This window comes from Nelumbo lutea, chromosome 8, assembly GCF_056320005.1.
Source record: "Nelumbo lutea isolate HS-2025 chromosome 8, American lotus-T2T, whole genome shotgun sequence".
Lineage (NCBI taxonomy): Eukaryota > Viridiplantae > Streptophyta > Magnoliopsida > Proteales > Nelumbonaceae > Nelumbo > Nelumbo lutea.
In genome coordinates this window covers 57,275,032-57,288,551 of record NC_142691.1, presented here as the reverse complement: position 1 = coordinate 57,288,551, position 13,520 = coordinate 57,275,032, and the positions used below count along the sequence as shown (strand labels likewise).

General features: G+C 35.5%; 1 protein-coding gene across 8 annotated transcripts in view; it reads left to right on the top strand.

Annotated features, from left to right (window-relative positions):
• LOC148844344 (protein STRUBBELIG-RECEPTOR FAMILY 5-like) overlaps window positions 1–13,520 on the top strand; it is a 55,373-nt gene that overhangs the window by 8,690 nt on the left and 33,163 nt on the right. For 7 of the 8 annotated variants that reach the window (XR_016103799.1, XR_016103796.1, XR_016103798.1 and 4 more), the window contains exons 2-6: window positions 3,016–3,148; window positions 3,239–3,310; window positions 3,422–3,487; window positions 10,076–10,147; window positions 10,239–10,310. Coding sequence is in view for 5 of the 8 variants with exons in the window: in XM_088959813.1 (XP_088815939.1) it covers window positions 3,016–3,148; window positions 3,239–3,310; window positions 3,422–3,487; window positions 10,076–10,147; window positions 10,239–10,310 (415 nt within the window). In the remaining 3 variants the exon portion in view is untranslated. Of the gene's footprint in view, window positions 1–3,015; window positions 3,149–3,238; window positions 3,311–3,416; window positions 3,488–10,075; window positions 10,148–10,238; window positions 10,311–13,520 lie in introns of all 8 variants that reach the window. The other variant, XM_088959817.1, reaches the window with a different exon arrangement.

The window sequence follows — 13,520 nt, the reverse complement described above, 5'->3', positions numbered from 1 at the left end:
CTGAAAAACACAATGAGTGGGAAAAAGGTTATGCTACAATTCATGGATTTAGTTAAGCTGCTAACAGATAAAAGGTTTGTATTAAGTTTAGGGTCGTAAAGGACAGAGGATAAATAGAAGGTGTCAGAGGTCTTTATTTCCCCTTTACCAGAGATGGGAGCAAGAGAAGGTGGTATGAGCAGAAGAGATTAGACAGGCTAGTCATATGGTCTGATGCACCGGAATCAATAATCCAATGGATTTTATGATTACCTCAAACTAAAGCATGATTTGTAGAAGCATAAATACCTGAGTGAGCAAATGCAGATGAAGATGATGTGTTGCTGGAAGAGTGAGATGAAGAAACAGTAGCTTCCAAGTGATTTAGCAGCCTCCCATACTTTTCAAAATCTGCCTTCATTGCTGCCAACTGCTCAATGGTTGATTTTTCTTCACTCTCCTTATTTCCTCCTTCAGGTACTGTAGCAAAATTAGCTATCTTAGTCTTTCCTACTTGACTGCCCTCCTTTGTATGCCTCAATTTCTTGCAATATTCACATATCTGCTCCTTTTTCTTAGTAGGACCCTTTGGCTTTATTCCAGCATGCGCAAAGTATTCTGTAGGTAGATTCGACAACTGAACCTATCACCTACTCTCCTTACTTTTTATCATAGCGTATGCTTGGGAAAGATTAACCTCATCTTTGGCCAAGATATTTTGCCTAATGATGTCAGACTTAGGGTTGAGTCCAGTGAGAAATTCAAACACCATATTTCTCTCCACCAACTTCCTATACATTTCAGCACCATTCTTACTCTCCCATACAATTGTCTCCATAACATCAATTTCTTGCCATAGGGATTTCAATATAGAGTAGTAGATTGCTACAGTCTTCTCCCCTTGTCTTAGGTTCTTCATGTCACTTTTCAACTTGTAGACTCTGGGTACATTCAACTTCTGTAACATAAAGAGATCAAACAAAAAAGAAATAACAAGCCCTCTAAGAGAGGCCCATTAGCTAACAAGAAAAAGAAAAGATATTACAAGAGAAGATACTAGGACCCATTCGGCCCAGTCTCTTTACAGCTTTTTTAGTACTGGTCATATTTGACAGGAATACTAGAATTTCAAATATCTTTCCTACTCATAATTGCCAACAAAACTATATTTAGAGGCTAATGCAGTATGTACTTCATCCTTGCTACACTGTTATCATCTGTATTATCAAATTGATCAGATTCCATATTTAAGGTTAACACCATGTGTTATATTAGAAGGGCTATAAATCAGGTTTCACATGGTTGAACCAGGTTTGGTGGATGGCCCAACCAGGTTTGTGTAATTTTTTGCTTTTTATATCTTAAATTATATTTAAATATAATTACTTTCAATGTTTGTTTAAAAATTTAATTATATTACTTGAAATTTGAAATATAATTAACAATTTTAAAAAATGTTAATTAATGAATTAATAAAAAATATTAATACTGTAAAATATAGTATTTTAATAAACACTATTAATTAATAAATACTGCAATTAATGAAAATATTGTAAAATATGGTTAATTATTAATATTTTAATTATTAAAAATAATGTTAATAAAAATACATTATTTAAAATACTTTTGATTATTTAATAATACTAAATTATTAAAAATACATTATTAATTAAAAGTATGGTTAATTCTTTTAATTAATGAAATACTTTAATTATTTAATAAATACATTATATTAATTAAAAAAATACATTATTTAATACTATTTTTTAATAAATACTGATAATTAATTAAAAATACTAATAATGAATAAATACATTATTTTTAAAAGATATGGTTAATACTGTTAATTAATAAAAATGCTATTAATTATTAGAAATCTTGTAATTATTATTAATACTGTAAAATTTTAAATACAATAATTATTATTATTACTCCATCTCTCTCTCTCTCTCTCTCTCCCCCCCCCCCCCCTTAAATGTCTATTTTAAATATAATAATAGCATGCATTAAAATAAGAGGCCTTGAAAAGCCCAAAGGTCTCTCTCTGTAATAGGGTGCAGATTTATTAATCTAATCAAGATAAGCAATGATTATTTTTTTTTTATAATTTTAAAATTAAAGAAAATAGAAAAATTGCAAAAAATTGAGAAAATAGATAAATAGCTTCTCTCAAAAGAAGAGACATGCTGACATCAACCATCCAATTATATATATATATATATATATATATATATATATATACTAGACCAACCATAAAAAAAATTTAAGTCACAAAACAAAAAGCTCGACTTTTTCTATGAGTGGAATATATGGTTCAATCACCATGTGTGGATTTTTTTTTTTTCAATCTCATTGGAAGTGAATGACATACTTCATGTCCTTTGGATCCTTTATGGGCATGACTAGTATTCACCATGTGGCTGTTTAATCCCATACTCCCATTTGACCCTCCCCTTGATATAGGATTTCTCTAATTGATTATCACGGATGCCTCTATACATGTTAAAAATAGTCTTAGGCCTTGTTCACTTTTCGGTAAGTTATTTATCTAGGTAAATGCACTTACCCGGGTAAGTGTTTCACAGGAATGAGTTACCCGGGTAATTGCATTTACCCATATTCTTCTATTTCGCATTTAAATAAGGCAAGGGCCATTTTAGCCATAAAAATCAATTATTAAAAGGGGCATATTTGTCCCATTCAAGTATTGGCAACTTTCCCTGTAGGTGGGAAAGTTATTTACCCACTTAGGAGATGAATATCATCACTTACTCAAGTAAATGATACCGAGAAAAAAAAACCCTCTCTGATCCCCACATAAATCTAAAACAAGAACATGGGTTTCTTGGTCAATGAAAATCAAAATCCCATTGACCAACTTCCCCTCAAAATTTGAAAAAAGAGCAACCCTTAATAATATTTAATTTATTTAGAATATCTATGTTCTCTCTTAGAAATAAGTCATGGGCACTTATGTTTGCCTGTTCTTTTCCCGTAAGTCAGGATACTGATGTTCCTTGGTTGTTTTCTTTTCAGTCTCTGCTTTACATGTAATGTATACTAGCTTAAATTCTCCGTCAAAGCTGACTAATTGGAAATCTAGTGGAGGTGATCCTTGTGGCGACTCCTGGAAAGGAATCAAGTGCTCAGGCTCACATGTGAAAGAAATGTAGTGATCTTTACTTAAAGAGTATACTAAGCTGTAATATTACTTCTCAATATCATTGTTACTGAACCTTTTATCTGTTAATTTGTGCAGAAAGTTATCTGGTCTTGGATTGACTGGATCATTAGGCTACAAACTCTCAAGTTTGACATCACTTACCTACTTGTGAGACCTAACTTTTCTAAATAAGCATGCTTATGACTGTAATTTTTCTGCTGAAAGGATTTCAACTAAAGCAAGTGGTCTTTTTTTTTTTTTTTTTTTGTCGTAGTACAGTGATTTGAGCAACAACAATCTCAAGGATAGCATACCATATCAGCTTCCACCTAATGTCCTTCACATGTAAGCAATCAACTTTGATCTCATTTACAATTAAAGAAAAAGGGTTTCCTGGTTGATTATAATCTGTCTTAAAGTGGCCATAAAATGCATACCTACACATGTAGGAGAATGGGATTCATCAATTGATGACTTCTGTAACAGGTTTCTTAGGAAAAAAATTGGATTTGAACTGATTGATAAGACTGACAACCATTTTTTTTTACTTTGTTTAATCTGTGTACATACATATTGCTTTTTTCTATCTGGGAGCATGTAAGAAGTCGAATTATTACAATCATCAGAACAATTCAACTTCTGAATTTTTTTTTACCACAAAGCATTGGTAGAGAGTCTTAATGTTCTAAACTCGCATAATAGCCACCTTAAATTAATTCATATGATATTAATTAGATAAATAACCAAGGATTGAAAAGATAATAGGAACCGATAGCTTGAAGTGTTGGTCCAGATTTTTATTTATACACATTGAGTTTGAATTACACTGAAACTCTTTGTTGTTTGGATTACAAATGACTTACATGGATAAGATAACACACAACTCAACAAGATAAGAGAAAATCTTTTGATGGACTCCAGTAGATCATCATTTGATAGACTCCAACAGATCATTGAGTATCACGTACACATGTTCTCTAACATGCCTCCTTCAAACAAATGGTCTTCCAAAACATGAAGCTTGAACTTGGACCTCTGAAAGTGTGAATCACCTAATGGTTTAGTAAGAACATCAGCTATTTGATCACCAGAAGATATAAATTGTACTTGAATTCTCTTGTTGAGTACCTGATCTCTTAGAAAATGAAAATCGACATCTACATGTCGTGTTCTGGCATGAAAGATAAGATTGGAGTTCAAAAAAGTTGCACCAATGTTGTCACACCAAATTACCGGTGGTTGTGGTAATTGGATTCCAAGATCATCAAGTAAAGCCCTTAGACATAGAACTTCAGTGGCTGTGTTTGCACATGCTAAAAACTCAGATTCAGTACCCTTCAGTGGACCTTTTCTCATCTTGACACCCAACCCAGTCAGCATCTGAAAAAGCTTACAAGGAGAGTGGGCCTAGTGTAGAGGCAAAGAAGAACACATGATCAATAGTGCCTTTCAAATAGCACAAAATGTGCTTGCAGCCTAGTGTTCCGTGGATGGAGAATGAAGAACTTGACATACTCTGTTGACTGAAAATGCTATGTTGGGCCTAGTAATGGTCACATATTGTAGAGTTCCTACAATGCTCCGAAACTCTGTGGGGTCCGTGAGAGACGTGACATCTACCTATGAGAATTTGCAGTCTACAGCCATTGGAGAAGAAATGGGCTTGGCATGAAGCTTGTGGGCCCTTTGTAATAGATTCAAAACATAGCTTCTTTGGGACGAAAGAAGCCCAATTTTTTGTTGAACGAATTTCATGCCCATGAAGTAACCGGCTGGTCCCAAATCCTTCAGTGAAAAGATTGAAGCAAGTGTGGAGATAATTTGTTCACTGCTTGAGACATATTTCCAATAATGAGTATGTTATCCACATATATGAGCATGTAAATTCTTACCTTTCCCTTAGAGTAAACAAATATAGATGGGTTTGATTTGGAGCCTTGAAACCCAATGGTGAGTAAATGAGAAGTAAGGTGAGCATACCAGACCCGTGGTGCTTGCCGAAGCCCATACAAAGCTTTGTCAAGTTTGTAGACATGGGAAGGGTATTGTGGGTGTTCAAATCTCTTGGGCTGCCAAACATAGATTTCTTCTTCAATGTACCCATTTAAAAAGGCATTATCAAAGTCTAATTGATAAACACACCATCGTTGAGATATGACAAGTGCAAGAAAGGTATAAATGATTACTGGTTTTGCAACTAGGCTGAAAGTGCCACAGTAATCTACTCCTGGAAGTTGAGAGAATCCTTGGGCAACTAAACAAGCCTTGTACCATTCTACTGACCCATCCACCTTTCTCTTTATTTTATAGACCCATTTTGTTCCTATAACATTCATATTGGGCTTTCTAGGGACTAAGGTCCATGTCTTATTCTTCATCAGGGCAGTATATTCTTTTGTCATTGTTTCTTGCCAATGAGGGTGCTTAGAGGCTTCCAAGAAAGTAGTGGGCTCAACAGAATTAGAATGCAATTGAGTAATGAGAGTATTGGGTAATGGGTACCCGACTTTAGTGTTGGCTCGTGAGGGTAATGTACCATCCATCGATCGAGTCACCATGTGGTGTGAACAGTTTTGGCTTGGTAGTGGAGCTGGTTTGGTGGCATCTAACAGCTCCTGTACAAGTCATGTGCATCGAGGTGGTGTCTTAGTGATGCTGATGGGCTCAGGTGATGAAGGTTTTCAAGAGAGTTGCTGCTGTACTCAGAAGGCTGAAAGGTGGTGCTGCCAGCTTCATGAATCCCCTCATTAGTGTTGGAGCTTCCCAAACAATGATTATTGTTGTTGAGTATTGCACCAGAATTCTGCAACAATGGTGATGTCGGACCAGTGGTGTCTATAGTAATATTATTAGTTGTTTGTCCATGACTTGGGATATGCGAGAGACCTTGTATAAAGACACACCACTATCCATATTGGAGGAAGATACCAGATTATGATTGGGAATACTGGGAAAATTTGTTTCATCAAACACAACGTGTCTACAAAAATATTCACGTCCTGAGGAGGATGATAGCATCTATAACCTTTATGTCAATCACTGCACCCTAGAAAAATGCATTTCATGGAATGATAATTGAACTTGTTGGTATTGTATGGTTGAAGAAACAAGTAGCAAGCACACCGAAAAATCTTTAGCATTTTATAATCTGGGGGTACCCCAAACAACTTCTCATACGGTGATTTTCCACCCAACACTGGACTCGGAAGCTTGTTAATCAAGAAAGTAGTTGTGATAGCATCATTAGCCCAAAAACTAATGGGGAGAGAAGAGGTGGCCAATAGTGACAACTTGGACTATATGATGTGTTAGTGCTTCCTTTCAACAGTGTCATTTTGCTCATGGGTATGAGGGAAAGCAAGTCTATGATTAATACCGTATTCGTTATGTAGTTTTTCAAGTCTCCTATACTCTCCTCCCCAATCAGACTGAAAATTTTTTATCTTTGCATCAAACAAGACTTCAACATGTCTTTTGAAACTTACAAAGATGTCAAATACGTCTAATTTATTGTGCATGGAAAAATCCAAGAAAATTTACTAAAATTGTCAACAAACACTACATAATATTTGAAACCATTTTGAGACTCAACTAGAGCCGGTCCCCAAACATCTGAAAAAACCGACTTTTAGACTCTGAACTAGACAAGGATAATGATAACTTGTGACTTTTTCCTAACTAACATGATTCACACACTACTTGATGCTTAAAAGAACCAATGTAAGGTAAACCATATCTCGACGAGACTTGCCTCACCAACTGAAGAGCTAGATGTCCAAGCTATAGGAGACTTGTTTAAAGTAATATTTAGAAAGCAATATAAGCCGTCTCTACTAGGTCCTTGTAGTACTATTCTCCCCGTGTAATCCTTCAAGAGAAAATAATTCTGGTGAAACTCAAAAAATAGATCATTATCCTTTGTGAATTTTCTAACAGATAGTAAGTTCTTAGTAAGGGCAGGAACATAAAGCATGTCATCTAAATAAAACTGAGAATGAGAGGTAGATAGTGAAGAAGTTCCAACATGAGTGGTTTGCAAACTTGACCCATTGCAAATTCTAACTTGATCATTTCCACCATACTTGATCGATTTTGGATATTATTAGCATCTAGAGTCATGTGGTGATTGGTGCCGGTATCAAGGTACCATGTGGGATCAAAAATAGATGACACCTTGCTCTAGAATGCTGAAGGATCATACTCATTATTGTTGTAAGAATAATGAAATCTGCATCTGCACTTGGCTACAACGTGATTGGGTTTGTTGCATAGTTGACAAATCACATTAGAGTTTCCACGTCCACAACCCACCATTGTTGTAAAAGCGGGTATCCTGATTGAACCTCTTTCTTTCCCGTGGCCATGTCTAGAATTGTTGTTTTTAGGGGCATAATTTTAGTTTTATTGAGATCCCTGCCCTTTACCTTTGAAATTTGCTACATTGGCTGATGGTTAAGTTGTATCTGTGGTATTATTAGTACCATATTGCTCAAGAATAGCTTCATGGCTCAATACGATTCTGAGTACATGATCCATCCAATTCAAACTAGGCAGCAGGTTAAGGAGTAAGTGAGCACATAAGCTTAATGGGCCTAAAGCCCAATTTAAACCAGGCTTAAGTTAGTTATTTAAAAAGAGACAAGATCTGATTTATAATCTGATTAGAATTAGTTGAAAGGATAAGATATGTCTTATCCATTTAAGAGTCCAGACCCAAATATCAGATTTGGATTCAGAAACCCTCTCCTAATTAGATTAGGAGGCCTATCCAAAGAAGACTATAAATACGGGGTGAATTCCTCAGTTTTAACACAACAAACAACAATTTGTAGAGTTTTTCCCTGTTTTTGCCGCCCCTACCCAGTTCGATCTCAACTTGTGGAAGTGATCAAGAAATTTTCTTGATATTGCTTCTTGGTAGAAGAAGCAATCTGAAGTCGTGCTCACCAGTCCCTGTTCAATTCTTGATGTAGAGCCATCCTACTGATCCTACTTCGACACGCACTGTGTCATCTTTAGTTGAAGCGGGTTTTGGTTTCCTCTTTGGGCGTGAACACCTTCATTGGGAGTTACTATTACTTCGTATTAGGTATTCTTCTACCAACAAACAACAATTTGTAGAGTTTTTCCCTGTTCTTGCCGCCCCTACCCAGTTCGATCTCAACTTGTGGAAGTGATCAAGAATTTTTCTTGATATTGCTTCTTGGTAGAAGAAGCAATCTGAAGTCGTGCTCACCAGCCTCTGTTCAATTCTTGATGTAGAGCCATCCTACTGATCCTACTTCGACACGCACTGTGTCATCTTCAGTGGAAGCGGGTTTTGGTATCCTCTTTGGGCGTGAACACCTTCATTGGAGTTACTATTACTTTGTATTAGGTATATCTCTTACTTCCTAATGGTTTCAGATCTGGTCCAGTTTTGGATTCAAGATTGATCCTTAAAAATGTAGTTTTCTAAAATAGGGAATGCGATTTCCAGATGGGAGAGAGAGAAATTTTTTAAATTTTGCCCAACCTTCCTGCAAGGTTCAACCATCCATATGATGGATCTCTCATCCCTTCACCATAATGCTCTCTGTTAAGGACGATATAATCCAACTAAGAACTAGTTGATCTAACTGAAACCAACTCTCATATGTAGGATTTGTTACCCTCTTCATTGGATCATTGGGATCAACAACTTCTCTAGATGGTGCTAGGATGGACTTATCGACATTACCCTTTAATTTGTGGGTATAGAGAATGGGAAGCAACTGAGCCTTCCAAAGCTAATAACTTTCGCTGGTCAATTTCACAGGTGTGTAGCCTGTAACAATGGGAAGTTGCGACAGTTTATTAGAGCTGTCAATTATCTAGGCGGGTTTGATGCAAGGGCAGAACTATTGGTTGACGGCATGAGAGTGGTGGCTCTAATACCAAGATAAATAACCAAGGATTGAAAAGATAATAGGAACCCATATCTTGAGGTGTCGGTCCTAATTTTTATTTATACACATTGAGTTTGAATTGCATTGAAACACTTTGTTGTTTGGATTACATTAAATGCCTTACATGGATAAGATAACACACAACCCAACAAGATAAGATAAGATCTTTCGATGGACTCCGGTAGGTCATCATCTGATAGACTCCAGCAGATCATGGAGTCTCATGTACACATGTTCTCTAACAAAATTGTTTAGGTTCAATTTGGAAGGAGTACAAATGCAAATTTGTAGAGTGTAAAACCTTGTATTCTATATTATTTTGGATGTATTTGTACTCTACAAATTTGCATTTATACTCTTTCCAAACTGAGCCTTAGAAGAAATTGTCATATGCTTGTTATTGGTTAGAATCAGTGTTGTTTTATGGACTCTCCTAAATGGACGAAATGTCCATGTCAGATAAACATGGGAATCCTTGTCATTTGATATTTTTTTTCTCCTTTCTTATTCGAAATAAATGAACAGTGAATGTACACAATTGATATCATTTTCCTATGGAATATTATAATCTTTTAGACCTTCTTCTATAGTCTTACAATGTTGAAATTCAATAGCTATGGACACCTTTTAGTTGATTATACTTTTCTATGTTGGATTCCGATTCCTCTGTCCATTTCCTTATGACATTAGTCAAGATGTTATATTCAACTTGTTATTGTTAAGACAATTATCTGCATTGAGTTACGAAGGTTCCAGATACCTTTCTGATTGTAGTAAAGACATGGGGCCAGTCCCACCTTCACTAGGGCATGGGGAAGGCTACCCCCATATAAATGTAGCCCATTTACCCCAACAAAAACATATTTATACTGAATTGAGCATCTCTCTACCAACTTATGTAATCAGCTAATGCAATCTCTTATAATCCAAAATCTATTAGACCTGCAGGAAACATGGAATGTTAATGATCCAACAAATCCATTAGTAATTCTATGAGCTTGTGTAGAAATCTTGCAGGCAATAGCTTTACAGGAACGGTGCCTTACTCAATTTCTCAAATGTTGAACCTCAAATATCTGTAAGTGGTAATTTTTTTCTCTTATAAATTCTTTTATGTACTTTACTATAGAAACTCTCTCTTTATCAGATACCTTTTTTTTTGAATACAGAAATCTCGGTCACAATCAGCTTAGTGGCCAACTGAGCGATATGTTTGGACATCTTACTAGACTACAATTTCTGTATGTGCTGCTTTAATTCAGTTATTTGACTATATTATTTTTAATTTGTTCTATCTTGAATAAACATTTTCTTGATCATGAAGCAGAGCCTAGAGCTTCCATTTTGTAATAAAAGTAAAACATTATTAAACAAAGAAACAGGAGGAATTAATATTAGGGGTGTATAGTTATGGATGATAATGGCGTAGAGTTTGGTTATTGGTGATTGAAGAAGGAAGAACAGAAGTAGGGATCAAAGGTGAAGACAACATTGGTTATGATTGTGCGGGCATTTTTGAAAAGAATTGCAACATTCCAGATGACAAGGTGAAGAAACTGGGTTTAAACAATCTGCTGCCTGGTTTCCTTCTATAAAAATGTGTGATGTAAGATGTGGCCATTTCCCTAATTGATGATCGATCCAATGTCTTTGATAACAGTTATAATGGTCCAAGGTGGAACCAACCTATTTGAGGTTGATCCATTGACATAGTGGCATTGAAACATTTTCAAGTATAAGGCTGGTGAAGAGCGATGTTTGGCTTCTCAGAAACTGGTGCAGCATCGATTCATATAACTCTAGCAGGTATCAGAGATTGTGTGGCTGGATCTGGGGTGAGAGATAGGGAGTTCTGGCTTAAAATATGCTTCCTTGGAAAACTCAAAGGGGAGCACATTCAGACGTCAAAGTTGCTATCTCAGGTTTCTTGGGTGTGGAACTGCAAGATTGAACTGAAAGTAAGGCTTGTGTCGGGTGGTAGTTCCTAATCACTTTGGATTCGGAGTTAAAGTGTTGAGGATAGCAGAAGGAAGCCCTCAGAGAATTGGAGGTAGGGCCTTATCTCTATTTCGATGGGCACTAGGTCTAGAGAGAATTTGCAGAGGCAAAGAATCTTAGTGGTGGAGAGAAAAAATCTTCAACTTAGCACTGTTGGGGAAACAAACCCCTTTAAACTTCCATGTGCAAATTAAAGAGATTAACAAGCAAATAGAAAGAAACAATATATAGAAGAAATTTAACAAATACAATGCAAGTAATGACAAAGACACCAAGATTTATGTAGAAAACCTCCCAATGGGAGGGTAAAAACCATGAAACTGAATTCCATAATTTCCACTATCAACCAAATAGTAGGGTACAACAAGTTCTATCTAGTTGCAACTAGATGAATACATTAAGAGAGAACCTCTTGGTTTCCAACAACAACGAGCATCATCTATATAGATGGAATAATCAATAAGAAAGATCTCACCAACAAGAAAGCAAAAGAGAAGGAGCCAAGAGATGCTGTAGGATTCCTTCTTTCTTTTACAATCCTTGTATTTTCTTCTTGTACCTTTCTCAAAACCCTTCTCTACCAAACCTTGTTCTTCCTCCAAAATCCCTTGGAAAGCAAAAAAGGTAGAAAGCTGAACTTAATTCGTTGAGACCCAAAAGGCATATTGGCTTGTAAGACAAGCCAAATACAAAAGCCACTTTTTTCTTTGATTTATTTCTTTTTGTCTTTTTGCACTCTTCTTCTTTTTGTCTTTATTGATTTGGGGTCCTACCTCATGAGGAGGGCCCCAAAAAATCTCCCACTCTGATTCATGAGGAGGTCTTCTTCATGATCAAGCCTACCAAGCCTCTACAAAAATCAAAGTTGTTCTTGGCAGGTTTGATGTTCATGTGGAGGCCTTCTTCATGATGTTCTTCATGATCAAACCCACCAACCCATTATATCTTAACCATTTATTTCAGTATGAATCTTCGCTAGATGCAATTGTTTCTCTTCAAGATCATCTATAATTGTATGGTACCTAACACCAATATGCTTAGACTTGAAATGAAAACTTGGATTCTTACCTATCTAAGTGGATAACATTCTGAGTGTCACAAAGAAAAGCATATTCGTCTTGCTCTATACCCAATTCTTCAAAGAATTGCTTCATCCATAATTTCCTTACAAGCTTTGGTTGCAGTAATGTATTCAGCTTTTGTATCGGATAAAGCAACATATTTCTATAGTTTGGATTGGCATGACACAACTCCTCTTACAAAATTAAGTAAAAATCTTGATGTGGACTTTCTAGAGTCAATGTCCCCAGCCATGTCTACATCTGTATAGCATTCCAAAATTGTTTTACCACTAAAAAGATATAAAAATAAATCAAGAGTACCCCTAAGATACTTGAAAATCCACTTAACTGCTTTCGATTACTCTTTGCCTAGATTGGAAAGTAATATACTAAGCACATAAGTTGCATGTGCAATGTCAAGCTTAATGCAAATCATAGTATACATCAAACTTCCTACAACTGAATAGTATGGCACATTCATCATTTCTTCTTTTTCTTTTTCACTTAAAAGGACTTTGTTCAAGATTTAACTTGAAGTGACTTTCAACTGAAGTGTTAATTGACTTGACCTTATCCATGTTGAACATTTCCAACACTTTCTCAATGTACATTTCTTGTGATAGCCATAACTTTTCAGCTTTCCTATCATGAGAGATTTGCATTACAAATATTTGTTATGCTAAACCCAATTCTTTCATAGCAAACCATTTTCTTAACTCATTATTCAACCTGTTAATCTTTCTTATGTCTTACCCAACAATCAACATATCATCAACATGGAGAAAGAGAATAATAAAATCATCATTAAAAAATTTCTTAATAAATACACAATGATTGGTAGTTTTTTTCTTGTACCCATTGTCCATCGTAAAGGACTCAAATTTCTTGTACCATTGCTGGGGTATTTGTTTTAACACGTATAAGATCTTTCCTAGCTTAGAAACCATGTGTTTTTCTCCCTTGACTTCAAATCCTTCCGATTGCTCCATGTAGATGTCTTCTTCCAAATCACCATGAAGAAATGCAATTTTGACACCTAACTATTCAGCCTCTAAATTCATACTTGTTGCTAGGCCTGACACTACTCTGATTGATGACATCTTCACAATTAGATAGAAAATTTCATCAAAATCAATGCCCTTTTTCTAACTAAAGCCTTTCACAACTAACCTTGCTTTGTACCTTGGCCATAAGCATTTTTTTTCTATTTCCAACCTAAATACACATTTGTTATTGAATGCCTTTTTACCTTTTGGTAAATCTACCAAGTCATAATTGTAGTTCTTATGCAATGAATATATTTATTTTTTCATAGCCTTCAATCATTTTTCTTTTTCTTTACTTTCTATAACTTCCTCATAACATTGTGATTCTCTTGCATCACTGAGCATA